At 41.2% G+C, this 27,520-nt stretch overlaps 2 protein-coding genes across 2 annotated transcripts; both read right to left on the bottom strand.

Moving 5' to 3' along the window:
- Positions 1–14,649: 14,649 nt before the first annotated feature.
- Positions 14,650–18,059, bottom strand: TAS2R60 (taste 2 receptor member 60). The gene is given in 8 exon segments (XM_021692824.2): positions 14,650–14,795; positions 14,798–14,871; positions 15,083–15,212; positions 15,215–15,388; positions 15,391–15,526; positions 15,528–15,595; positions 17,802–17,905; positions 18,004–18,059. Coding segments are annotated over 8 exon segments (888 nt in total).
- A 2,140-nt stretch (positions 18,060–20,199) lies between these two features.
- Positions 20,200–21,095, bottom strand: LOC123326386 (taste receptor type 2 member 134-like). Its single transcript, XM_044920018.1, is given in 2 exon segments — positions 20,200–20,655; positions 20,658–21,095. Coding segments are annotated over 2 exon segments (894 nt in total).
- Positions 21,096–27,520: the final 6,425 nt, after the last annotated feature.

Here is a 27,520-nt window from a genome sequence, read left to right as displayed (position 1 = left end):
AAGAAAGAAAGAAAGAAAGAAAGAAAGAAAGAAAGAAAGAAAGAAAGAAAGAAAGAAAGAAAGAAAGAAAGAAAGAAAGAAAGAAAGAAAGAAAGAAAAAAAGAAAGAAAGAAAGAAAGAAAGAAAGAAAGAAAGAAAGAAAAAGAAAGAAGGAAAGAAATGTTACAAAGTTTCTGTTTCTTTCACCCATCAGCACCTGTAAATACTTTAATTCATTGTGCCACAATGGGTCTTCCTCACGGTGTTCATGAGCACTCATTCAGATTCTAAAAAGCATTTGCTTGGTCTCAAAGAGATATTTGTACATCTATGTTCACTACAGCGTTATTCACAAGAGCCAAAAGGTGGCAGCAACCCAAGTATCCATCAACAAATGAATGGATAAATAAAATGTGGTCTACACAGATGATGGGATATTATTCTGCCTTAACAAAGAAGAAAATTCTGACATCTGCTACAACATGGATGAATGTTGAAGACATTATGCTTGGTGAAATAAGCCAGACATGGAAGGATGAATATTGTGTGGCCCCACTTAAGTGGGGTGCTTAAAGTAGTTAAATTCATGAAGACAAAAACATAGAATGGTGGTTGCCAGGGGCTGGGGGGAGGGGTGTGGAGAATGGGGCATTTTTGTTTAACAGCTAGAGTTTCAGTTGGAGAGGATGGAAAGTTCTGGAGGCGGATGGTGGTGATGGCTGCATGGCAATGCGAGTGGACTAATGCCCCAGAAATGTACACTTTACAAAGGCTGAAATGGTAAACTTGATGTTAGCTGTATTGCGCCGCAATAAAATATTTTCTCAAGGCATATTTTCTGAACGCAGTAAAAGGGCCTAATCTTTTAAATGCATGCTTCAATTTCAGACATTGCTTTTGGTCTAACAGAAGAGTGTGTTTTTCTTTTAAAGCACAAAGACTGTGTCTCCTCCAGTCCCCACATCTCCCACATAGTGGGCACAAAGGAAATATCTGTTGAATGAATGGGCTTGGTTGTTTTCCTTTTTAAAATAATCTTTATGTGTCACCCTTCTACAAATTGCATTACTGACATATTTTGCTACAGATGCTTTTAAACTTTTGGTTATTTCGGGAGACTGAGTTAGCAAGACTTTATACAAATGCTATGATAACAGAAACAATAATGCTTGTGTCTACCTTGGAAATGCTGAGAGGAAACGTGTATGTTGTACATACAAAGACGTTTTCAGTCTTGTTCGCGGGAGCCCTGAAAATCTGGTCTTACTAATAAAGGCTGGTGATTATTTTCCCAAAACATAACAGATTCGTAGAAACTCAGCTGCACTAAAACATGTAACGAAAACAGATAAAAAAAAAGTTATTGACTCACATAAATGGAGCCATCAGCTTTAATACGAGAAATGCAGCTGTTCCCCCAGCTTCCTTATGGATTTCTCTATTACAGTACAAAGGAGTTCGAATCTAAACGCTTTCCAATTCTAAACCTTTGGATCAGCTATTTTCCTTCTCCATTTGAAACTTTCCAGCAATAAGGACAACAGTCTCCTAGAATCTGACCCCTACAGGATTAAAGGGATCCTACTTCTGGTGATGACCCAAATCACAGTACACCCAAGGAGTTTGTTAGCAGGGTAGGAAGCCACCAACCTCAGTCCTAATCTGGTATCTTAGCAAAACTATAGTGCTCCTTAGAGGCAGAAATCCACATTGCTCTCAAAACTATTGTACTTTAGGAGTGCCTGGCTGGCTCAGTCGAAAGAGTATGTGGTTCTTGATCTCAGAGTCATGAGTTCAAGCCCCGTGTTGGGTGCAGAGATTACTTAAATAAATAGACTTAAAAAAAAAAAAAAACCCTATTGCACTTTAGTTCTAATGTAAGTGATATGATCATCTAATGACAGAGGAGTGATTTCTCATTTTTAAAAATCACCTTGAGCAATACGGAGAATGAATACTGTTCTGTAAATATTTAGTATCTTAAATAGTTTAGTCAAGCTCTTCTAAAAAATGGTTTATTCTTACTAAAAGAAAAATAAGAGTCCTCAAAAAACACCGCCACCCCTTACAGTTCTCGGCCACCCCAGCCCTGTGTTTCCATCACTGTAGTCCAGGATTAGTATTATTTATAGTTAAAAGACATGTCAGCTCGGCTTACTAAAATTCAAAATGCTGCCCACTGCTAAAGCCCAGTTTCAAAAGCTTTTATCTGTTACCAAGGCCGACCATCCAAACCACTGGAACTTAGATTCATTACAAGCCTGTGCCAGAGGCCAGCCTCGTGAGCAGCCACCTAAAGCCACGTCCTGGCTCACTCCCTGATGCGTGGTTCTGACCTGATTTCAAAGGTTCGGTTCCCTCCCGACTCTCGTCCCACGCAAGCCCTCATTCTTGAGACTTTTTAAAATCTTGAGATTACCCCTCTTCACTTGAGTGAACCACACAAGAGTAGCCAGCAACGCAGGCCCTAAGTCCATAGGAATTCAGAATAGGAGGCCATTGGTGACATTAAGAAATGTCAAAACCAAACAGTGTTATTAAAGGTGGATGAAGCTCCCCAATATCATGTATTTGAGACATATAAAATTTGCAGCAAAAAAATAAAAAATAAAAAATAAAATAAAATAAAATAAAATTTGCAGCAAAACATTATAAATAATGCTGGACAACTGTGTCTGATTAATTTCTATTCTAGAATTCTCTCAGCACCAGGGTCAAATGTGAACTAGTAGGACTTGATAATGGTCACTCCAGGGCTTAACTGTTTTGTATCCCTGTAACTGGGACATGTATGTTACATGGTAGATTTCTTGAATGTGGGAGATACATACCTAGACTTCCATATCTAGATGTGCAATAAGTTCTTGTTCAAATGTAAAAGAATCATGGAAGCAATCAGCTCTCTCTACGGACAACTGTAGAAAATGTGAAGGCTAGCTGTTAGGTCAGTGAGCCAGCAAAAATCACCCAAGTGTCTGAATTTATGACACTGTTCGTTGCTGATCCAGTTTCTAGCAGCCGTAGATAGTTCTACAGGCATAGAAATAATGAATTATTGCATTGATTAAGTAATCTAGTTAATTATAATAAGATAATGCTTTCTGTCTTCAACAAATATTTATGGAGTACCTACCACTTGCCAGGAGGGAACAAAACAGACACAAATTGCTATCCTTGTGGAGTTTACATCACTGTGAGGGAAACAAATGATAAAAAATATAAATGTAAAATAGACAGTGATGATGCTGAGGAGACAAAGCAGGGCAGGGAGAATGACAGTTTACAGTGGACAGTGCCTGGAGCAGTGAGGGAGTGAGCCATACCAACATGTGGGGAAGAACTTTCCAAGCAGGGGGTCCCCAAATGCTAAGGCTCAGAGGAAGGCATATGCCTCGTTTATTCAAAGTACACCAAGGAAGCCAAAGTGACCAGAGCAGTGTGAGACGGGGTTAGAATAGCAGAGGCGGCTATCATACCAAACAGTATTATAAAGGGCATTCTAGTTCCCTACAAAAACTTGGGCTTTTTCTCAAGGTTGAAAAGCAAATGGAGAATTCTGAAAGAAATGTGACATGATATGACTTACATATTTTGTTTAAGATTTATTTATTTGAGAGAGAGTATGTGTGAGCAGGGGAGGAGCAAGATTTGAACAAGAATTTATTGCACATCTAGATACGGAAGTCTAGATATATATCTCCCACATTCAAGAAATCTACCATGTAACATACATGTCCCAGTTACAGGGATACAAAACAGTTAAGCCCTGGAGTGACCATTATCAAGTCCTACTAGTTCACATTTGACCCTGGTGCTGGGAGAAAGACGGGGAAGCTGACTCCCTGCTCAGCACAGAGCCCGACATGGGGCTCGATCCCACAACCCTGAGACAATGACGTGAGCCCAAACCAAGAGTTGGATGCTCAACTGAAGAAGCCACCCAGGTGGCCCATGATTTATATTTTTAAAGGATCCTGCTAGCTGCTATGCTGAATATAGACCAAAGGCCAATGAGAGCAGAAGCTACAAAACCAGTTAGGAGGCCATTGCAATAATCCAAGCAAGATGCAATAGTGGCTTGCACCAGAGTAGGGCCAGTGGAGGTGGTGATAAATGGTAGAATTATGGATTCATTTCGAAAGCTGTTGACAACTCTAACCCTGATTTTTTCAAACCCTTTTTTCAGGGGCCAACTTTCAATAGATTGCAGTGGAGGAGAAGGACCTGCTTGCTACATTTGAAACCCCAAACCAGAAGTAGTTTATCTAAACATCGATTTAGCACCCAGTTCAATAGTTTAACATCAGGGTTGCTGAGTGATTGTACGTGGAATGTAAAAAGCTTTGCCCAAAGCAACAGGAAGAATGGAGTTGCCATCTACTGAAAAGGAAAAAAAAAAAAAAAGTGGTGAGAGAAGCATGTTGAAGTAGAAAAATATCAGGCACTCAGTTTGGGATATGTTAAGTCTGAAATGCCTATTAGACATCCGTGTGGATGTCTCAAGGAACAGACAACGTAGATCAGAGATTACAGTGAAGAGCAGACCACTTAGATCAAGCTCTCTAGAAGCAGAGCCTGTGGGGGTTCTTGTGCAAGTGATTTTTGACTAACTGCTTTCTGGAGAAAACTGTAGGGAATTAAGAGACCCAAGAAGGGGCAGGGAACAAAACTAGACCAAAAAACACAAAGGGGATTAATCTAGACTTGCTTTGATATTATGGGGAGATGTGGAGTGTAGTTTGCTAGAAACTTGAGCCCCTAAATTCTGTCAAATCTTCTTTACCAATAGAGGCAACTCTTCCTCTCTTATCTGAGGAAGCTGGTCACCCCTTCCCTGCAGAGGCTGCAATGGACTCCCCTCTACTAGCTTCCTTGGAAGGCACTGTTGATCCTACTAATGACCCCACCTCCTCTCATTGCTTCCAGACCTATAACCAGACTCAAGGCCCAGCAGGCCCAACAGGGTAAGACACAAATTGTGACTGGTGAGGTGTGATACACCCCAAAATCCTAGGGAGCATTGCTGGATCAAAGGGTGCATGCATTGCTAAATTTGGTAGATACTGCCAAATTGCCCTCTATAGAAATTATACAAATTTATATTCCGGTCAACAATGTATAAGAGAACATATTTCCCCAATAATTTGGTAAAAAGTGGTTTCAATGTTTAGGAGTTTTCCCAAATGGATAGTTAAAAATGGTCTCAGTATAGTTCTAATTTGTATTTCTCTTATTATAAATTAGGTCAACTACCTTTCCTGTTTCAGAACCATCCGTATTTCCCCTTTTCTGTGAACTACATATTCATGTATTTGCCTTTTCTCTTTTTCTTTGGGGTTGTTGATCTTTTTTCCATCATTTCTAAGAGTTCTTTATATATTAGAGATTAAAATTTCATTATGAATGCGAATATTTTCCCAGCTTGTTATATTTTTGGTAAATTTCCTCTAGACTTTTACTATGGAGAATTTTTTAAATTTTAATTGATCAACCTTTTGTGAGTTTAAAAGACTTTCTGTACCCCTGAGGTTTTGTTTTTGTTTTTTTTTAAGATTTTATTTCTTTTGAAAGAGAGAGAGCATGCACATGAGCAGGGGGGGAGGGGCAGAGGGAGAGAGAGAATCTCAAGCATGCTGAGCACAGAGCCCAATGCAGGGCTCGATCTCACCACCATGAGATCACGACCTGAGCCGAAATCAAGAGTTAGATACTTAACTGACTGAGCCACCCAGGCATCCCTCTTAAGTTAATTTCTTAATTTAATGTAAGACCTAAAAAAATGCCAACTTACTGCCTCTTTTTAAACCTATAAAAATAAGACTAACATATTCAAAGTTTATTATGGAAGTTGAAAGAAGCCAAAAAATAAAATAATGAAGGTAGACAAGCTCTATCACATATTGATGTATAGTGTGAAACTCAAAATTTAAGTGTTTGTAGTTATACCCCAGTAGAATAAGTAGTCTAGAAAGCAAATTCATACAAGGGAATTTAGTCTTAATTCAGTACAAATGAAAGTAATATTTCAGATCTGAAGCAAATGGATTATTCATTCAGTAACTGATACTGAAATAACAGGATAGCTCTGAAAAAAAAATTAAGATATTGCCACACCTCCAGCTGTATACCAGGATGAAGTCCAAATGGATCAAATATTTAATGTTTAAAAAAAAAAATACAACTACTAGAAAAAAAAATGGAAGGATGAGGGCCCTTGGGGTATGGCGCTGTGAACTGTGTAAGACTGATGAATCACAGACCTGTATCCTAGGCTCAGCCAGTTAAGCATTGGACTCTTGGTTTCAGCTCAGGTCCTGATCTCAGGGTCATGAGACTGAGCCCCGCATCGGGCTCCAGGCTCAGCGCAGAGTCTGCCTGAGATTCTCTGTCTTGCTCTCCTTCTGCCCCTCCCTCTGCTCACACTCTCTCTAAAATAAATAAATCTTTAAAAAAAAAAAAAAAACATCTTGGGGGTATGGCTGGGGCCATATGCTCCCTGCTGAGCACAGAGCCCAACACAGGGCTCTATCCCAAAACCCTGAGACTATGACCTGAGCCAAAACCAAGAGTCAGACGCTTAACCGACTGAGCCACTCAGGCACCCCAAGAATATGGTATTATATTCCATTCATTCATGTCTTCTTCCATGTCTAACCTGAGAGTTTTAAAGCTTCCATTATGTAGGTCTTATATATTTCTTTAAAATTTATCTCTGGGTATTTTGTTTTTTTGTTATTATTGCAAATAGAACCTTTTCTTTAATTCTATCTCCTAACTGGTGATTATTTGTTTATATTAGAAAATATTAATTTCTATATATTTATTTTGCACCCCACTACCTTACAAAATTCTTATTGTTCTATAGTAGTTTTTATGTTGATTGTTTGGATTTTCCAACTATACAAACATGTATTTTTACATACCATTTCCAATGTCTGTATCTAATTTATTTCTCTTAATTACATTAGCTATTGTCACCATTAACATGTAAATAGTGGTGGTAGTACTCATCCTTTTAATATTCTTGAGTTTTGTAAGGATGCCATATTCATCAAATATGATGAAGCTTTTGGATTGAGATACATTTTTCATGTTGTTGAATATGTTATTAAGTATTTTATCAAAAATTAGTATTAAATTTTTCAATTGTCTTTTAGCATTTTTGAGGGTGATTGTATGAATTTTCCTTTAGATAAATAAGATTGGTTATATTAATGGATTTCCTAATATGGAATCCCCCTTAAAATTCCTAAAGTCTACTTCGTGATAATATAACATTTACTGCACTACTAGACTTTGCTTTCCAAAATTTTTTTTTTTTTTTAGGATTTTATATGCATAAGTGAGAGTAAGCTGCAGTTTTCTGTTGTGTGCAATTTTTGTTAGCTCAGCTTTCACGACTACTCCACTGGTATTTGCAGAGTTGTGTTCTCTGGGTGTGTAGAGTTTAATAGCTATCAATAAAAGCTAACTTATTTGGTTATACTTATTTTTTCTCTGCTTGACAAAGATAGTCTTTTGCTTTTAGTGAATCTGTTCAAATTTTCTTGTATTTCCTGTAATTTCTGCTTTATAAATGTGGCTGCTGTTATTTGCCATATATTCATACTAATTCTATCTTAATTTTGTATATTACCTCTTAACATTAAAAACTTATCTTATTGTCCCATTTGATCATTTTAGGTATGAATCCCTTCTGTTTGCATTTTCTGGAAATAGTATTTTTCATTCAGTTATTTTCAAACTTTCTTGTTTTTATGGATCTTGGAAAAATAGAGTTGTGTTTTGCTTTCTGAGCCAATCTGAAGACCATTCTCTTTTAAGTATAAGCCCATTTTTACTTAGTTTTATATCCCCTATGTTTCGTCTTAGTTCTAGTACATTATTTTATGTTCTGTGTTTTCTTTATAAAAATTTACAGGGAAGGGGGTAATTATTGTGTTTGTATTTGTTGTATGTTTCTTCATTTTTGTTTGTGGTTCTATTAATCGTAAGAAAAGTTTTTTTTGTTGTTGTTCTAGAGCTTACCTTTATAATTATAATTTTATATAGTTCTCTTTGTCCTGTTTCTTTTGACCACATCTATTGATTACCACCTATGAGCAGTAATGAAAAAAATAATTAACCAGGTTACAGAAGTCTGTGACTTCTTTCTTACTGGTACTCTCTTTTCCAGAGGCTCTGCTGCAAGCTCATATGTTCACTCTGAAGTCAGAGAGGGTTATGTGGCAAGGAACTGAAGGAGGCCTCTAGCCAATAGTTCATGAGGACCTGATACTTTAGTCCAATAACCCATGAGAAACTGAATCCTGCCAGCAACTGCAGATGTTTGCTGGAAAGTGGCTCCTTCCCGGATGAGCCTGAAGTTGCATGCAGCCTGTGACAGGTAAGACATGCCTGGCTTCCTGATCCGCAGAAGCTATGAGGTTATAATAAAGGTGTGGTAAGCCATTAAGTGTCAGGAGAATTTGTTACGCAGCAATAGATAACTCACACATGCATACTAAGGGTCTTTTGCATTTGAAGGTGTGTCTCTTTTCTTCAGAAAGTGTATTTTGCTGGAATATTAATTCTGCCCCTGCTGGGCCCTCTTACTTTCCTTCAGGCTTCTTCTTTTCACTCTCTTTCTTGACTCTGCCTGATCTCACCTGTGATTGGTAGTGATTTCACATAATTTGAGATCTGTGGATTATCTGTCTCTCATCTTAAAGTTTTCAGAATCTTCTTTCAACTTTGTTTCTTCTAAGTGCTTTCCAGGGAAAGGAGGGGAAAACCACTGATTTATGCAGCTGTGTTTATATTAGTAGTTTATTGTTGTTTTAATTTTCCTGTTCAACAGTGATGATAAACTGCTTTTCACATGTATATGTGGCAATCTGTATTATCTATTTTTATTTTATTTTATTTTTTATTTTTTTAAAGATTTTATTTATTCTCTCTGAGAGAATGAGAGAGAGAGAGCACATGAGAGGGGGGAGGGTCAGAGGCAGAAGCAGGCTCCCTGCCAAGCAGGGAGCCTGATGCAGGACTCGATCCAGGGACTCCAGGATCATGACCTGAGCCGAAGGCAGTCGCTTAACCAACTGAGCCACCCAGGCGCCCTGTATTATCTATTTTTAATCATTTAACCACAATTCTATTAGCTTGCTTTTATTTTTCTTACTGATTTGTAGAAGCTCTTTGTATATTAGAGCTAGAGCTTTTATCTTTTGAAAATGTTTGTAAGTATTTTCTGGCAATCTGTTATTTGTCTTTTGAAATTGAGAAGGACTTTGGTGATCCTTACATTTATAGAATGTTTTCATAAAAAGTTCTAGATGTTGGGGCACCTAGGTGGCTCAGTCAGTTAAGCATCCGACTCTTGATTTCGGCTCAGGTCATGATCTCAGGGCCTCAGGCTTGAGCCGCATGTCAGGCTCCCCACTCAGCAGAGAGTCTACTTGAGATTCTCTCCCTCTCCCTCTGCCCACCCTATCCCACGTGTTTTCTCTCTCTCTCATATAAACAAATCTTTTTTTAAAAGTTTTAAATTTTTCTGTAGTCAAATTTGCCAATTACTTACCAATTACTTCCATTACAACTTGCTTTTTCAAGTTTTACTAAGAAGGCCTAAGAGGGGTACATGGGTGGCTCAGTTGGTTAAGTGTCCAGCTCTTGATTTCAGCTCAGGTCATGATCTCAGGGTCCTAGGATTAAGCCCCACATTGGAGTCCACACTCAGTGGAGAGTCTGCTTGAGAATTCTCTCTCTCTCCCTCTGCCCCTTCCCCCACTTGTGCTCTCTGTCTCTAAAATCAATCAATCAATCAATCAAAAAAAAAAAGGGAGAAGAAGAAGGCCTAAGAAAACAGGGCTTTTCGAGATTGTGGAAGCTGAAGGCATTTACATATTCTACAATGCCATCCAAAAAGGTGGGTGAGAGGGATGCCTGGTTGGCTCAGTTGATTATGCATCTGCCTTCAGCTCAGGTCTTGACCGCAGTGTCCTGGGATCAAGTCCCGCATCAGGCTCCTAGCTCTGCGGGAAGCCTGCTTCTCCCTCTGCCTCTGCTGCTCCCCCTGCTTATGCATTTTTTCTCTCTCGCTCTCTCTCTGACAAGTAAATAAATAAAATCTTAAAAAAAAAAATCCTTTAAAAAACAAAAACAGAAAGGTGGGGGAGAGAACAGTCAACATTTCTGTGACATTTAAAGGCAGTATTTCATGAAACAAAATATAGGAAAAACTGAGTTATCAAAAAAAGGGAGGCTTTAAAAAATTAAATAACATTCAGACTAAAATAATCTATCTGCAATTTAGGATAAAATATTGGCTCTAACTATATTTTTGTTTTTCCAACTGTAGTATCAATATACTGCAACACTATGAAATGACCATTTTTTCCCTCACTGATTTAAGATGCCTTACTTATCATATATAATTTTCCATGTAACTATTATCTGGACTATGTATTGATGCATTTATCCACCCCTGCATCAATACCACACTGTCTTAAAGGCTAGAGCACTGGGCGCCTGGGTGGCTCAGTTGGTTAAGCGACTGCCTTCGGCTCAGGTCATGATCCTGGAGTCCCGGGATCGAGTCCCGCATCGGGCTCCCTGCTCGGTGGGGGGTCTGCTTCTCCCTCTGACCCTCCCCTCTCTCCTGCTCTCTCTCTCTCTCATTCTCTGTCTCAAATAAATAAATAAAATCTTTAAAAAAAAAAAAGGCTATAGCACTAAGGTATTCTACTTCCATCATTCACTGGCCATGAGACCTCAGTAAACTTCTCTAAGCCTCAGTTTCTACTTTGCAGTGTTGTTTTCAGAATTAAATATATAAGGGATATAAGTAAATAAATTTCCTAATCCTATGCCTCACATAAAATAGGCATTCATAATTATTATTAATATCATCAAAAAGCATGATGAAATTAGACTACAGGCAAGTTAATGATAATAATAAGTTAACTATGCATTTTAAAAATATAACAAACCCTGCTACTCTTCTATGCTTCCCTGTGTGTTCAAGCTCCAGGAGAACTAGTCCCTGTGGGGAGATCATTCAGATTCTAGTAGATGTTCTGTTCTCCTAGGCTAACAATGTGAAAAGAGGAAGAAACAAAGATTAGCTTATACAGGATGCTTTGGAAAGAGAGACTGGGTCAGTAACAAAGAGAAGTGGCACTTCACTGAGATTCCCATAGGAAGGAGCTAAGCTAGTCATTCACAGTTGCTTAGCAACATGTAAATGAACAAGAAAGAAGCAAGGTAAAGCCATCACAAAATCAGGCATATCTTACTCTCTCACTTACCCATTTATTATTTCTACATTGAGCATTAGTCAGAGAAACGGAATATAAGTTTGACCTCCAAAAATAAGCTGGCCAGTCAGCAAAGGAAATACAGCTCAAACATCAGCTTAAAAATGTAGTCGGTAGCCTGGAAATAAATATACAGACAAAAGTCCATGTGCTTATGGCTGAGTTCCAAGTGCCGTAGAATTACTCTGCTCAATGTATCAAGTATTTACAAGTGCTTCAGGGGACACATAGAAGAATACAAGGCAGCCAATGCTTTCAAATACTTTAAAATATACTAGGAAGGGGTGCCTGGGTGGCTCATGCACTTAAGCATCTGACCCTTTGTTTCAGCTCAGGTCATGATGTCAGGGTCATAAGATTGAGCCCCATGTCCAGCGCCACGCTCAGCACAGAGTCTGCTTGGGATTCTCTGCCTCTCCCTCTCCTTCTGCCCTTCCCACTCGCACTCACTCTCTCTAAAATAAATAAATAAAATCCTTTAAAAAGAATTAAAAAATATACTAGGGAGAATAAAACATGAATATAGATCATTCCACCACAAAACAGAATTCATCTCATGACTGAGGAACACCCCATTTATATGTCTTCAAAGGTCAGAGAGAGCAAAGCTTGGGGGGTAGCAAACCAGAAAAGCTTCCCTAAAGAGAAGCCATTTGGATTAACCTTTAAAAGTTAAATAGGGGGAAAAATTATATAGGATTTTCACTGGTAGATGGGGGATAAGGGAGCACATTTCAGTATGTCAGGGAGGAAGCTCCAGGTATGTTGGGAACAAGGTTAATCCAGATTTTGCTACAAAATTGTATTTTACTAGAATAGACACAGAGAAAGATAAAATTATTGTGGAGGTTTGTGAATGCCGGGTTTAGGGACCCAAGCTTCATTTCTAGACACTGAGAGGAAGTGAGAGAGTGGGTGGAATGGTTAATTATGCCTTCAGGAGATGAATCTGGTAATGGTAGTTTTGATTGGGAGGGAGGGGAAAGTGTAATGGAGCAAGTGGTGAAGAAGAAATTTTAGCAGTCCCAATGAGAGAGGAGGGCAGTCTAATCTAAACTAGAATCCACAGGAATGGGAAGAAGGGGACAGACAATAGAGATACTGCAGAGGTAGCAATTGAAGACAAGCTGCTAATTAGGTTCAAGGGCTCAGCAGAGATGGGGAGTGAAAATTATCTCAGAGGTGGTAAGCCTGATTTACTGGATATAAATAATAGAAGAAATAGATCCAACTGAGCAGTGAAGGGGGTTGGTGGAGGGAAAGGAAGACGGGAAAAGACATCCATTTAGAACTCACTAAATTTGAAATGTTCATGGTACTATCCAGTGGCGATGCCCAAAGTGGAAGAAAAGAGAGGTTTGGAGTTCTGAGGAAGGTCCAAGTTCTGATGATTGATTACTCGCATGAAGGTCATAAATGAAGCTATGTGAACAGATGTAAACACAAAAGAAAAAGGAGCAGATGAATCCCTGACAAAGAAGACGGCTGGCTAAGGAAAGAGCCAGGGGGCAGGAGGATGAGCAGGTATGAGGAAGACATAAGAGGAGCAGCAGAGCGGGGAGGAGAACCTAGCACAGCATCACAGGACTTTCAGGAAGACCTATGGATGGGCAATTATGAGTGGTGCTCATTTTCCTTTTTTAAAAATCTTCTATCAAGATCAGGTTTTACTTTTGTAAAAGTATTGTTAATCAGTATATTTTTAAAAGAAATCACTTATTATGAAGAGAAGCAAATACCGTAGAGACATAAGATGAGGCCTGATGGGGTGCCTGGCTGGCTCAGTCGGAAGAGCTTGCGGCTCTTGATCTTGGGGTCGTGTGTTCGAGCCCTACACTGGGTGTAGAGTATTGCTTAAATAAATAAATAAACTTAAAAAGAAGATGCGGGCTGAGGATAACATCACATTTAGGAATTAGGAACTCCTGTGTGTCCTTTAGAAACACATTTGAACAGAATGGGGGAGCAGAAGAGGATTGTAAGGGGTCATGAGGTGGTGGTGGGTGATTCTCAGCAAGTGACTAATTAGCAGAGTGGCCACTTGAGGGGGTAAAAGAATTGGGGGGATTTTTTCAGGAAAGAAGATAAGATGCACATTTGTTGAGGAAAGTAAGGACAATGAAGAGGGAAAGTTTGAAGATTCACATAGAAGTGGGAATCCTTGACTGAGCAGGGCATAGGAAAGAAGCAAAAAGAGCCATGAAAAGCCAACAGCAGGTCTTCTAGAAAACCTGTCTTCTAATGAAAAAGAGGAGATGAGGCTTTAGAGGTTTTAAAGCAAATAGAGGGAAGGTTAGGGACTTCAGTTTGAATGGTTCAAGAGGTAATTGAGCTTAAGGAAGGTTTGAGAAGATCTATGGAAGGCAGAAAAGCAGCCTGCACTCTTCACCAAACCAAACCCAAGTCTTTTCTTCTTAAATCTTGTCAGATATAGATGAACCTCCCCCATCAAAAATTTCAGTAGGTCTCAATATCAGCATAAAAGAAATCACCTCTGGGTTCATGGACCTTAACATTCACAAAACAGACTAAGAGAGTAGGCTACTGCAGAGAACATAAGCAATATATAGAAATCAGAAATCCCTAGCTTTCATAGGGATCTCCAAGGGTCATCTGCAAATATACAAATCCCAGATAATACATACTGCCACACACATGCACAAATTGACCATGCTCTGTGAAGAGAGCTCAGACACCAGGAACTCTTGCACAGAAGTCTTCACTGCAACAGATGGCTGGAAAACAGGGAAGTGATTAAAAAAAGAGAGAGAGAGAGAGAAAGAAAAGAAAAGGAGAGGAGAAGAGGGGAAGGAAGGGGAAGAGGAAGGAAACGGGAAGGGGAGGGGAAGGGAAAGGAAGGGAAGGGGAGGGGAGGAGAGGGGAAGGGAACGGGAAGGGAAGAGGAAGGAGAGGGGAAGGGAAGGGGAAGGAAGAGAGGGGAAGGGATAATTTTAAACTCCAAGAGATTGATCACAGGGAAAATAAAAGTTTCCTGATTCTTTGGCCACATCAAGTCCCACAGGGAACAAAGCTGCATTAGCTACACGCTTGCTGAGTGTAAATCAGTGATGCCAGCCCATTATCTCAGGACCTTCCATCTCACCTTGAAATCCTATTTCATTGAAGTTATTCTCCTCATCATTAAATGTAGCAGAGAGGAAAAGAGCATTAAAAGTGGTGAAGAGATTTAAAGAAGCCATGTCCCATTGCACCATGCCCTCTGCAGTAGAGTCTCTGAGGTTTTTCATTAATTGCAACTCAAGATGCCCAGCACTGTGCACAGCAGCCCCCCTCCAGCACACCTCTCAGCTTGGGGCTGCTCAAGAGCACTGATGGAGTGGACAGCTATGCATAGATAAATCACTGCCTGTCACACCCAGTGCCTAAATTCCAAGATGGAAAAACACCTGCAATGCTGAGCACCATGAAGAAAATAGGAGAAGAGGATAGCAAAGGAGATGAGAGCCAGGAGAACCTTGATGTGTGGCTGGGCACTGGGGTCACGAAAGCCGTGATGGACAGCAGGGCCTTCTTAGTGTGTCTTTCTAGAGACATGAGCAAAACCATGCCAACAAGGAAGACAAGAGTTGGGGCACCTGGGTGGCTCAGTCATTAAGCGTATGCCTTCGGCTCAGGTCATGATTGCGGGGTCCTGGGATCAAGCCCCACATCGGGCTCCCTGCTCAGCGGGAAGCCTGCTTCTCCCTCTTCCCCACTTGTGTTCCCTCTCTCACTGTGTCTCTCTCTGTCAAATAAATAAATAAAATCTTAAAAAAAAAAAAAAAGGGAAGACAAGAGTAAAGACTGTCCAGGTAGCAAGTTTTAAAGAGAAGTAGGATTTCTCATATGATCTTATAGTATTCCCAGTGGCATTCCAAGATTACAACCCTCTCCTTAAAAAGTAGTAATATAAGCTCTGGTTGCCTATGAAAATAGGATGGTGCTCAAGCTGGAGAGTCCCAAGGAACTAAGCAGCATCCATGGAACCAACCCAGACACCTTCTGTTTTAGCCAGAGGAAGATGGGGAGGGGGTAGGTTGCGGTCTTCACGCAACAGAAAGCACTGAGCTGGGTGAAGAACCATAAGGTGGCAGTGTTCAGTAAGTCCGCTGGAAGGCTAGGAACTGCAGTACAGGGTTGTATGGGAAGGCCAGTGGATACAGGAAAATATAAATGCTCTTCCTCATCACCACCCACTGCAGACAGAGGCAAGAGGCCCCCAGGCTGACTGATAATTTATCACAAGGTTAACAGTGTTCTCTGTAGCAGCCACTCCATGCTCAGTGTTACAGTGATGAAGAAGCCGTTGCTCACTGCTGTCCCCAGGAACAAAAAAATAAAATGAAATGAAATGATAGCCAGGGTGATGGCTTTCTTATCAGTCAGTCACTGGAGGTTCTGGAACCATGTCATCTCCATTCATCTCTCCTGTGGACAAGATGGGTCCCAAGACTTCAAGGTCTATTCCTGTTGGTTGGCCCTGCAAGGTCCTGCATGATGTTTGCCCCTCCAGCTGCCCCCAAGTGTAGAGGACAGAGTAGAGGACATGGGCCAACTCCTGAGGGTAAAGAGTTTCTTCTTCTCAGAATAGATGCAAATATTGCTAAGGCTCAGTTTCAAACGTCCCCCTGCCTGCCCCTGAATTTCCCTGCCCTTCCTCTGCCTACTCTCTGCCCATGTCAACATTGGTGTGAATAATATACCAGGCAGGCACTTGCATTTAGGTTCTACTCCTCTAAGTTGACACCTACATGACCGCACACCTGCTGGCAGCTCTGTGAGGAAATCTTCTGTCAACAGTCAGAGCTCACATTCGTTGGTTGATTGTTCATTCCAGGCATTGTTCTAAGTGTTCTCCACTGTGTTAGTTCTCACTATGACCTTACGAAATAGGTGCTTTTGGAATACTCCCCTAATAGAAAAATGAGCTAAACCTCTACTAAAAGAGTTTAGTTCAAGTCCTATAACTTGTCATGACCATCAGCATCAAAAAGAACATAGGAGACAATTGTGTATTTTCAGGCAGGTGACTTTTTTGTTACAACATTTTATAATTAGTGACCTAAGTGGCATTTCATGAAGGAACCCCTACTGGGATAGCAATAAAACCAATGGGATGTGGCAGAAAGAACCCAGGACAATGACTCACCATGAGTTACTGAGTATGTTGTTAGTCCCTCTGTGCCTCAATTTCTCCATCTGTAAGATGCAAAAAGTGTCTGGGTTTTTTTTTTTTTAAGATGTATTTATTTATTTGTCAGAGAGAAAGAGAGAGAGAGAGAGAAAGCACAAGCAGGGGGAACAGCAGGCAGAGGGAGAAGCAGGCTCCCCACTGAGCAAGGAGCCCAACGCAGGACTCGATCCCAGGGTCCTGGGATCATGACCTGAGCCAAAGGCAAATGCTTAACTGACTGAGCCACCCAGGTGTCCCTATCTGCTGTTTGTTTGTTTTTTTTAAGTTAGCTCTATACCCACCATGGGGCTTGAACTTACAACCCCCAGATAGAGAATCACATGCTCTTCTAACTGTGCCAGCCAGGTACCCCAAGTATTATCTGTTCTAAGTCAAGATTGAACTAGAATCTAAGACTATAATCTCAGTTTTTAGAGTGAAAGAAAACATTAAAATAATATTATAAAAGAAAGAAATGATTATAGATTAAGAGTCTCAACTAAGGTCATAGTTACATGGAGGAAAGACCAAGACCCAAACTGATTCCAGGACCAGAGATCTCTGCCATAGTTAGCAACACATCCTTTACTCTGATCTTCATCCTCAGCTGAAGTCAGAGACCAGGTTTTGAGTCTTGTCACAATCACTATCTATGGATCTTCAGACTAGTCATTTAATCTTTCTGAACGCCTCTTTCTTCACCTATAAAATATATGGATCACAAATATATGTGAATATATATCTATACTATCTGCATAAGCATAAGGAAGAATTAAGGTGCTGATGACAGCTGTTACTATAATAACTACCTGCCATTCCATCCATCCTGTAGAGGGACAAGTAGTCCAAGGAGAATTCAGGAGAGCATCAGAGATGCAGTAGAAGTAAGAGCACCAACTCTTGTACCCTCTACTTTAACCAGAGGAAGGCAGAGTAAGCAAAAGTTATATTTTTCATAGGAATGATGTTCCAAGAGTCAAAAAAAATCAATTAAGTGAGTACTTACTTACCCAAGTGAGTGATAAGCAGATTAATGTTTCTACAGGGAGATAGGCAAGGAGAAATTATTCTGGGTCATATATGGCAATATCGAAGGCTCAAGATAAAGTAACACGAGAGTGAAGGAGTATTTTATAGTACATTCCTGTTCTGGCCAGCACTATATCCTACCAGTTCCATGCATACAACCCCAGAGAACAGAATGCAGAAAACATAACATCTCTTTGCAGGTCCCAGTCCACCGGGAACAAAGATCCAGGCAGAATGGTTCTTCCAACACAGAGCCCTTGCTATGGTGAATACTGTGTTCCTAGAGAAAGGAGAGATAGTGAACCAAGGTATTTTTTCACCTTGTCTTTCTGTGAAGATGCAAATCTTCAGGAGATAGAGCTCCCAACTGCTCTCTTCCTCAGCCTTGTTCCTCTGGCTGACATTTGGCCATTTCCTACTGGACCTTGGAGCAATGGGGCAAACTATGAACTCCCAGTTCTGGAGTTTGGCCAGTCATAGACCTCTCAGTATGGAAGCTCATCCTTCCCATTCACTTCCTACATCTTCGATGGCTCGTACAACTGAACAGATTCATTCAACAACAATTTACGAGGCATCTCCCATGTCATAAGGACCCTGTGAAAGGCACTGGGGCTACAACAGTGAACTAGGTACCTGCCCTCAGAGTGTTTTCATGCACCAATCATAAACCACAACATTAACTGGCCACGTACTTTGTGCAGATTAAGCTAATCCAAAAAGGTAAATAACCATTTGCGTTGAAATACGCAATGTGTTTTGTAGTGATTCTTCTGTTGTTTGTGCTTTTTATTTGTTCACTGCATGTTACTTCCTCATATTCAGACTTATTCTCTCAGGTGGGAGCCAAGTCTGAGAATTCTGAGTTTTCACAGCTGGTCTTTATACGTGTAATGGTGGGGATGGTACAGGCAGGAATCCGGAGTAGATTCTCTATGTGGGAAACACATACCTCAGGGACTCTCTCTGAGAGGGATCAAGTGGGAGGACTCCCAGGCTGCAGTTGGAAATGTTATACGGCATTCTGTTCCCACCAAGAACTCTGAGAAGAGCTCAGTGGGCACAGCAGCAGCAGAGCCTTCATTGGGGTACGAGAAAGACGCTGTCTTGTATGTTGCAAGGAAGGAGACATGGGCCACTGACGGAGATGGAATTTCCTTATGTCTAGGGAATGATCAGACAAGTTTGGCTACAGCAAAGGGAATGGTGGCATATCAGGCTGGGAAGAGTCCACAGAAAGCCTTGAAAGTCAGGATGAGAAACTGGGTTATGTTTTTGGTCGAGATGGAGCCACCAAGTGTTTGGGGGCTCTTATGAGCTAAAACCTAGGGAAAGGAGGTTAAGAACATCAACCAATCAAGAAGGTTGTCCTGTAAGCCCACTAGACCTGGCATAACTCAAAGGGCTGTGAACATGTTGCAGGACATTAGAGTCACATCACCATCCTCTCCCCACCCAAGACATTCAGTACAGTTCTGGAACTCCACTGTTCCAGGAAACAGTAGACATGGAAAGGCAGTCTTCCAGGTGCTTCCAGATGAGTGGTCTGTGGATACAGATACCGCTGCTGCTCTTTCCTTCACTGCTCCCACCCAACCCTTTTCTAGTCTTTTGGTCTACATACGTTTTTAAAATTAATTCCATCAGCAAAACAAATTTAAGACATGAATCCAACCATATGCATATTTATTTAACTACATGCATGTGTATTTTACTAATATATTCTGTACATCATAAAATATATACACAAAAAAAGGAACTAAAAGGATGAGATAAAAATAAGTGGAAATTGGAGTTGCCACACTTTTCTTTCCACATTCAGTGGATCATTGTGCACACAACTCTGGGATGCAAACACCCCAATTTGGAGACTTACATCCTAGGCACTGGCATTCAGGATCCACCTCCTGGGTGAGCAGACAGGAAGGGAAGGATTATCAAAATTAAGAACAGTAGCAGACTTACTTTGTTTTCCTTCTCTATCTTCTGTTGGCCAAAACCTAAAAGCATTTTCACATCAGACAATTCTTTTTAATTCAACATACAGCAAACATGCAATATCATGGGCAGGGCCTAGAGTGGTGGGAAACTCCTATACACCCTCAGCCTTCCATGGGATCAAACTGAAAAGACTCCATGGGTGGAATCAGTCATAAGCTGGGCACAAAAGAAGGGAATGGACAATGGCAGACAAAGGAAAGAAGGAAGTTCCAGATGGGACAAATGACCACAGGCTAGAGTGAAGAAGATGTGGAGATGTGGGGAGACTGAAAGAATCTTTACTGGGCTGGAGTGGAGAGACTGAGCTGACAGCAGAACAGTAGTGAGGAGGGAAGTTGTGTGTGGAATGGTGTAGGACAATCTATGCCACCATTAAAAAAAACACTTCGGGTTGACCACAGAGACAACCGACAACCATTACAGGTCTCCAAAAAGCAGTCTGACCCAAAGGATGCTTGGAGAGCTTTATAATGGCTGCTCATACAGAGGGTATGAGAGGTCTATGAGGCAATGAGGCCAACATCCCAGCCTAGGGTGGCTTGGGACACACACTGGGTGCTAGGAGCAGTGGATGGAATGGCAGGAACAGAGAGGGGTGCAAAAAGAATTAATAGGGCATGGAAGGAGTAGGAAAGAAAGAGGGAAATGAAAAGAGAGAAGGACAGTGCCCAAACTTTACAGCTTCTCACCACTCATGGGCTTGTCCACAGATAATGATTATTGATACTGAGAACTTGAGACAGACCAGCCTTTGTCCAGAGCTTTCCAAAGCCTGGTCTTCAGGACCTTTCTCAGCTTAGGGGTGCTTAGCACCAGGATGCTGGAGTACAGACAGATGCCTGCATAGGTCACCACTTCCCAGGCCCAGTACCAGTGACTCTGAAAGTCTGTGATGTTCATAGAAACAACAATCAGAGACAGGAAATATGAGGTATAGAAGACAAGTGACTTCAGGGCCATGGTGTGAGCCTGTGTGCTAGGATCACGTGGGCCCAGTCTATGGTCCCTTATCTGCCCCAAGTGCTGGCACAGTGAGAACATGAGCAAGAGCGTGGACACCAAGAACAGGAGGAATGGGACTGACCACGTAAGCATTGCACGAGGTAGAATAAGACACCAATAGAAGGGCTGTACAGTATCAGCCAGGATGCTGTTTCCTTGGGAACTCGGGGAGCCATAAGAATTCTAGTCCCAATGGCTGATGAGATGACTGTCAGACCAGCGAAGACCAGGGAGCCCAGCAGCAGCCTGGGCACTGACCGAGAAATCCTCCACTTCAGCCAGAAGAAGACAGGGTAGGAGAAGACAGCGATCTTCACACAGTAGAAGACGGCAAGCCAGGCAGTGAGCCAGGAAGCAAGAGTGTTGATGAAGTTCCAGGAGATGTGGTAATAGTCCATTTCAAAGAAGGTCAAGAGGTTGTTCAGGATGGCCACCCCATCCAGGCAGAACTGGGCGGCCAGGAAGGCCATAATCATGTCACCTGCGGGCAGCACCTGGCGTCACACCCACTCCCTGCCCAACACAGTAACTATGAAGCCATTCTGCAGCACTGCAGCCAACGACTCCAGGAAGAAGATGACCATGAAGATCAATGCAGGTGAGGAGGGCATCCTCTCCAGAAAGCTCTGCTCACACTGGGACACATCCACAAGGAGAAGTGGCCTCTCTGGCTAAGCCACTCTGTTGAGACAAGAGATCCAAAAGCTCTCTCCTTGGATTCACACAAAAGCCTAGCTGCTAGCAAACACCTCCAGTACTGCAGGATTTGAAAAGACGATCCCTGTGATCTCTCTCGGCATGCAAATCACTCCCAGCTCAATGACAAAGATGTCCTTGTTTGGCTCCCCTAACCACAAACCTTCCCCGACGCTTCATGTCCCAGTTTAATATTTTATTCACTAGCCTGTACACATTACAATAAGGCCCATCTCTTGAATGCGTGGAGTAAGAAGTCATCCATATGCACAAGCACCAGGAAAAGGCTCATTTTCTCTTCCACTGACTGCTCATGCTGCCTAAAATTTCACTGGCAGGCTCCATATTGAAGTTTGAGGAGTCTCCAGTTAAAATGTGAATATCCCTGATGTGTTAACATCAAATCTGTTAGCCATTAATGCCTTAGCTTCAAGGTGCTTAGCAAACCAAAATTACTCCTTTCCTAAGAAGGCTCTGAGGAAATGAGAGAGTATATAAGTCATGAGAAGGGAAAGACAGAGAAGGGAAACTGGGAGACCAGATCCAGAATGGACATACAACTGGAGCCAGGGAAGCAAGAGTTGGGATGACAACAGGAGCTCAGAACAAGCCCATGGGGTGGGGGTGGGGGGACAGTAAGAGAATAACAACCAACTTGTTAGAACATCTTGCTGTTTATAAGGTGATTACACATACTACATTTTGCCTCCACTGCCAAACACAGAGGGACACTTGTCCAGAGCAGGGAGCAATGGAGAAGAACCCAGCTAAGGTGGGTTTTTAAAGGGGCAAGAATGCTTCAAAACATGAAAAATAAAAAAGCAAAGGGGAAAGAGGGAAGAGAGAGGAGAGTAGAAGGAAGCAGAGGTGGAGGAGGAGAAGCAGGGAAGGAAGTCTCCTCTTCCAATATCAAAGATCCTGGAGTCACGATCCTCCCCAAGGCCACTCACAAATAAAGGCCTTCTCTCCCACTGAACATGGTCTCACTCAAAATTCCACAGTAAGAGGTCTACTGTGAAAGACTAAAGAGAATAAAAACAAGAATAAACATTTATAGAAACCTCAGGAAAAAGAGGTATGGCTACCTCTCAAACATGGCATTTGCTTGAAGAGCTGCTTCAATTTTACTCAAAACATCACCAAAGAGCATATAATCCACTCTGATCAATGGTTTTGCAACTCAGCTTCAGTGTCTTGATTTAGTTCTTTGCATGTTTTCCCCTGTCTTTTCCTTGAAGACAGCAGCAATGAGTGGCTCCTGCAAGTTTCACAATAGTTTGGCTCTTCTTGGAATCCTTTTGGTGAAAGGCCAGCTTCATGATGTCATCAAGAAGCAAGTTGAGGCCATGGCACACACGCCCTGTTGCAATCACATGTAACCAAGTATCCCCTGTGTGCTCACAGGCAACCTTGTGACTTGCACGGTCATCAAAGCAAATACTTTGCCAGAAATGGTTTTCCCAGGATTCTTCCTTTTCTACAGTTGACAGCTCTACAAGTGATGTTTTCTTTTGTTTCCATACTCATCTGTAAGCAAGTTGAAAGAGTATCCTTCCACAGGCACCTGTTCGTCCATCTCTCAGTGCTCCACTAGATGTGTCTTAGAGATGTCCCATGTCCCATGCAGAGTCTGCCTCCAAAAGAGACCACAAGCAGGACAACTTTCTTCATTGTTTTTGAGACTCCTTCCAATATGCAACACCAATCGAAATACCATGTGTTTCTCACCACAGTTTGGGGCATGTTTCTGTTTTCTAAAGGTGTCTCATGGCTGAAAATAAAACTGACGAATCCTTTTATAGCACAATTGTCAAAAAAATTTTAGCATGATGCCTGAGTCCCCTGTGAAATTTTGCTAGTGTCAACACATAACAGGAGAAGGTCAGATTCAAGTGGACAATTCTGAAGAGACCTACCTGCACTTCCTTCATTTTGACTCTCTACACTAGTAAAGGATTTTCTTGGCTTCTGTTCATGAGGGAGTTTTTTTGTTTTATTTTTTTTCTTATTACATTAAAAAACACACTGGGTCACCTTAGTGACATGTGAAAATACATATTTCATTTAACAGCATGTGTAAGTTCTGGTGTCCATTCCCCACTGGACCTTTGAGTGACCTGCAGTGTGCAAATACTTCCACATTCTTCCACGATTTCATCAGGTAATTGATTGTCTGTGCCAGGGAGAGGTGGAGGAGGAAGGAAATAACAATTTTTAAAGGCTACACTGTGCATAAACATGAAGCTCAATTATGCACTAATTTAATAATGATTCCCCAGCAGAATAAGCTTGAAATATTCTTCTGCCCCTACAGACCTCCTCTCACTCATATATTCAGGTAAATAATTTTGAATAAAACATTGAATCTAACAACAATCTAGTATAAAATAGAATTGTAGCTTTCTAAAAGTAAACCTGGGGGTGCCTGGGTGGCTCAGTTGTTAAGCTTCTGCCTTTGGCTCAGGTCACGATCCCAGGGTCCTGGGATCGAGCCCCGCATCAGGCTCTCTGCTTCTCAGGAGGCCTGCTTCTCCCTCTCCCACTCCCCCTGCTTGTGTTCCCTCTCCTGCTGTGTCTCTATCAAATAAATAAAAAATCTTTAAAAAAAAATATAAATAAATAAATAAATAAATAAATAAAAGTAAACCCGAGTTTACAATACCCCTGATTATCAAAATGTGTAAGCATAGTTAAATATTGCCTAATATTCAAGTAAATTTATGCACTTTCTTTTCAACTGAAAAAAAGAATAGCATTCTAAAGCTATTTTTGCAATGATAAAGTTTGTCTGCAAGGAGATCCAGAGTCTAATTTTATTCTAATTCAAAAAATTTTAGATTGGTTTTTTTTCTCTCTCTGACTTGCACCATTTGAGCAGTGGAGAGCAATAAAATTAATCTCTAAAGGAATAAATCAATGCTCCTTCCATAATGCTATAAACTTCACTCAAATGTCTAACATCTGGTAGAAGGATAAATCATGTTCAACTCCTAAATCAGCAGTTTATAAACCATGCCTTGCAGGGGGTTCTCATGGTAGAGAAGGCACAAGATGAGAACTGAGGAAGTGCAACCACGGGCACCCACTTCCTTTTCAAACAGAGCAGCTCTGGGGTGCCTGGGTGGTTCAGTCAGTTAAGCCTCCAACTCTTGATTTTGGCTCAGGTCATGATCGCAGGGTCATGGATGGAGTCTGCTTGTCCCTCCCTGACCTCACGTATGCACACTTGCTCTTTCTCTCACTCTCTCTCAAATAAATAAATAAATCTTAAAAAACAAAACAGAGTAGCTTTGCTCATATCTAGTTTATATACATATATATACATATATTTGTATGAGGTCTCAGTTAAAGACAGGACTCCACCACAAAAAGCAAATTTGGAGATGATGTCCTAGATCGAAAGTCAAAGAGGAAAAGAGATTGAATCCCTGCATCTTCTTTCACCCTCTCCCCAAAACTCTTCTAAATTGACTATACAGAGATTTTTAGGAGTTATTTTTCAAGCCTCCAATCTACAATAACAGAATGAGTAAAGAAAAAGAAACACTTGGGAAGCTAGAAAGTAGATGGACGAGTAGCCAAAAACATAGCAGATCTGAGAAAACTAAATCCAATGCAAGCAGAAGGAAAAGTCAAGAACTAACCTGACTTTTACTCAGGATTTTCAGTACCAGGTGCCTCTGGAGAAAAATTGTTAAACATTGGTTATAAGTCAGTTTAAGATTCAGATTCCTAAATCACTTCCCCCGTTTTGCATAACTGGGCAACCACTCTTCCCCAGCCCTAGGGAAAGACTAGAAGTTATTCCCTGGAGAGGATAAAACAGGGTCTCTGAGCTGGGTAAACAACCAAACACATCAGAGGTAATGGTACACTGAAAACAGACAAATTAGATAAACAAACACTTTTCCCTCACTTGGGTTCCAGAACACTGGCACCCAGGCCTTCAGCTTCCAGGCATGAAATGAGTGTAGACTTTTATAAGAATCCAAGCATTCTAAGAAAAAGATCTAAAGACACTATCAGAGATTCCTCAAATAATTAGCCCTGCCAACATTCTACAGTGAAGCCTGGGGTCAACAAGTCCCATTCACAAGTTCACAGTTTCCAGTCAGTCCTCCATCCCTTATTCAACATGAGCAGAAAACAAGGAGTTTGGAGTATCTGAGAAAAGGTGGAAGACAAAATGAAAACGAAGCAACAAAAGAGCTACTTATAGGAAATTCATCAATGCAAGGAGAAAAACTTTCCTCCCCAAAATCAATATTCTCAAGAGTTCAGAGGGTCCAAAACAACCAAATAAAATAACAAGATGTTATTAAAAGGTAATATTCAAAACTTTTTAAAATTTCACTCAAATTAAAAACATGATTAGCTGAAATTAAAAACTCAATATAAGAGATAGAAGATAAAATTTATGAAATATCTCAGAAAGCAGAGCCAAAAATACCCCCACAAAACTACAGGTAGAAAACAACAATGCTAATCCAGGATATTGAACATCCAACTAACAGAGATTCTAAAAGGAGAGAAATAATAAATGGTGGGGAAAATCCCACCAACAAAATAACTGAAGAAAAATTTCCAGAACTAAAAGACATAATTTTTCCAGGGGAGCCTGGGTGGCTCAGTCGTTAAGCATCTGCCTTCAGTTTGGGTCATGATCCCAGGGTCCTGGGATTGAGCCCCGCATCAGGCTCCCGGCTCTGCAGGAAGCCTGCTTCTCCCTCTCCCACTCCCCCTCCTTGTGTTCTCTCTCTTGTTGTGTGTCTCTCTCTGTCAAATAAATAAATAAAATCTTAAAAAAAAAAAACAATTTTTCCTATTAAAAGGGCCCTCCAAGTATTTGGGCCGTCATAAAGTTTCAGAATATTGAGCACAAGGTAAAGATCCTACAAGCTTCTCAAGAGGGCAAGAAGTGAAGAGGATACCACATTCAAAATATTAGCAATTTGAGTGTTTTTTAGACTTTTCAAAGGTAATTTTGGAAGCTAAAAGACACTGCAACAATCATCTCTGACCTAGAATTTCCTATCTGGATACTCAAGTGCAAGGGCAAAATAAAGTCTTTTCAGACAATCCAAGTCTCAAAAACAGTTTACTTTCTGTGTAAGCTTTCTCTGGGAACCACTCCTCCAAAGCTAGAGTATAGTATGATTAAGGAAGACATGGGGTACAGACAATACAAGTCCAGGATGAGAGAGAGGCAAAGGGGATCACCAGGACGATTGTAAAGGCAGATCTCAGGGCAGAGGGAGGTACACCGAGCATGGGGACAATTCCAGACTGGAACAAAACAAGAGGCCCCAGGAGAGACTTCCTCAGGCAAATAAAATCTTAGACTACTAAATGGTTCCAAAATTATTGAGAAGGATTTAGACCACTGATGTAGAGTTTGAAAACAAAAAGCACATAAAACAAGGCAATTATTAACTCAACAGAAAACAAAAATGTGTACAGGAAAGAAAAAGTAATTGTGGAATGCATAGTTCCATCGTGAATAACATTTTTTCTTTAATAACACTTACACTGCCATTAAAAGAAAACATGTTTCTCTACTTGCAACACCAGACACCAAATTGGGGGAGTGGGGTTTCTCACACCAACCAATTCTCCAACTCTCCAGACATCAACTGGGGTGCCCTACAATTCAATTCCGACACTAGTTACTCGAAGTTAGTACAGACCCACAGGTTAAGGGCTCAGTTCCCCAAGACTGCACCTGCTTCAGAGGCCAGTCTCAAGGCTCAGGTTGTCACTCGTACTTCTGACCAACCAGCTATAAGGTGGAGGTTCCAACATTTCCTCCTCACGTTCAATAATTTGCCATAGCATCTCACAAAACTCAGGGAAACACTTTACTTATATTTACTGGTTTATTACAAACTATTTAGATGAACAGCCAGATGAAGAGGCACATAGGGTGAGACCCAGAAGAGTTCCAAGTGTAGGAGCTTCTGTCTCCATGGAGTTGTGGTTCCCCACCCTCCTGGCATTTGAATGTGTTCGCCAGCCAGGAAGCTCTCTGAACCTCCTCGTTTAGGGATCGTATGGTGGTTTCATTATGTAGGTACAATTGATTAAATCATTGGCCACCAGTGATCGACCCAATGTCCAGAGGCTGGAAGTGAGGCTCAGAGTTCCAACCTTCTAGTCATGTCTGGGTCTTTCTATCATCAGCTCCATTCTGATGCTAGGGGCCCCCAGCCACCAGTCATGTTATTAGCATCAAAAAGGCATTCCTGGCGCACCTGTGTGGCTCATTCCATTAAGCATCTGCCTTCCATCTGCCTTAGGCTCAGGTCATGATCCCAGGGTCCTGGGATGGAGGCTCCCTGCT

This window comes from Neomonachus schauinslandi, chromosome 12 (genome assembly GCF_002201575.2).
Source record: "Neomonachus schauinslandi chromosome 12, ASM220157v2, whole genome shotgun sequence".
NCBI classification, from domain to species: domain Eukaryota; kingdom Metazoa; phylum Chordata; class Mammalia; order Carnivora; family Phocidae; genus Neomonachus; species Neomonachus schauinslandi.
The sequence above is the reverse complement of the archived record's forward strand: the minus strand, read 5'-3'. Positions and strand labels throughout refer to the sequence as shown.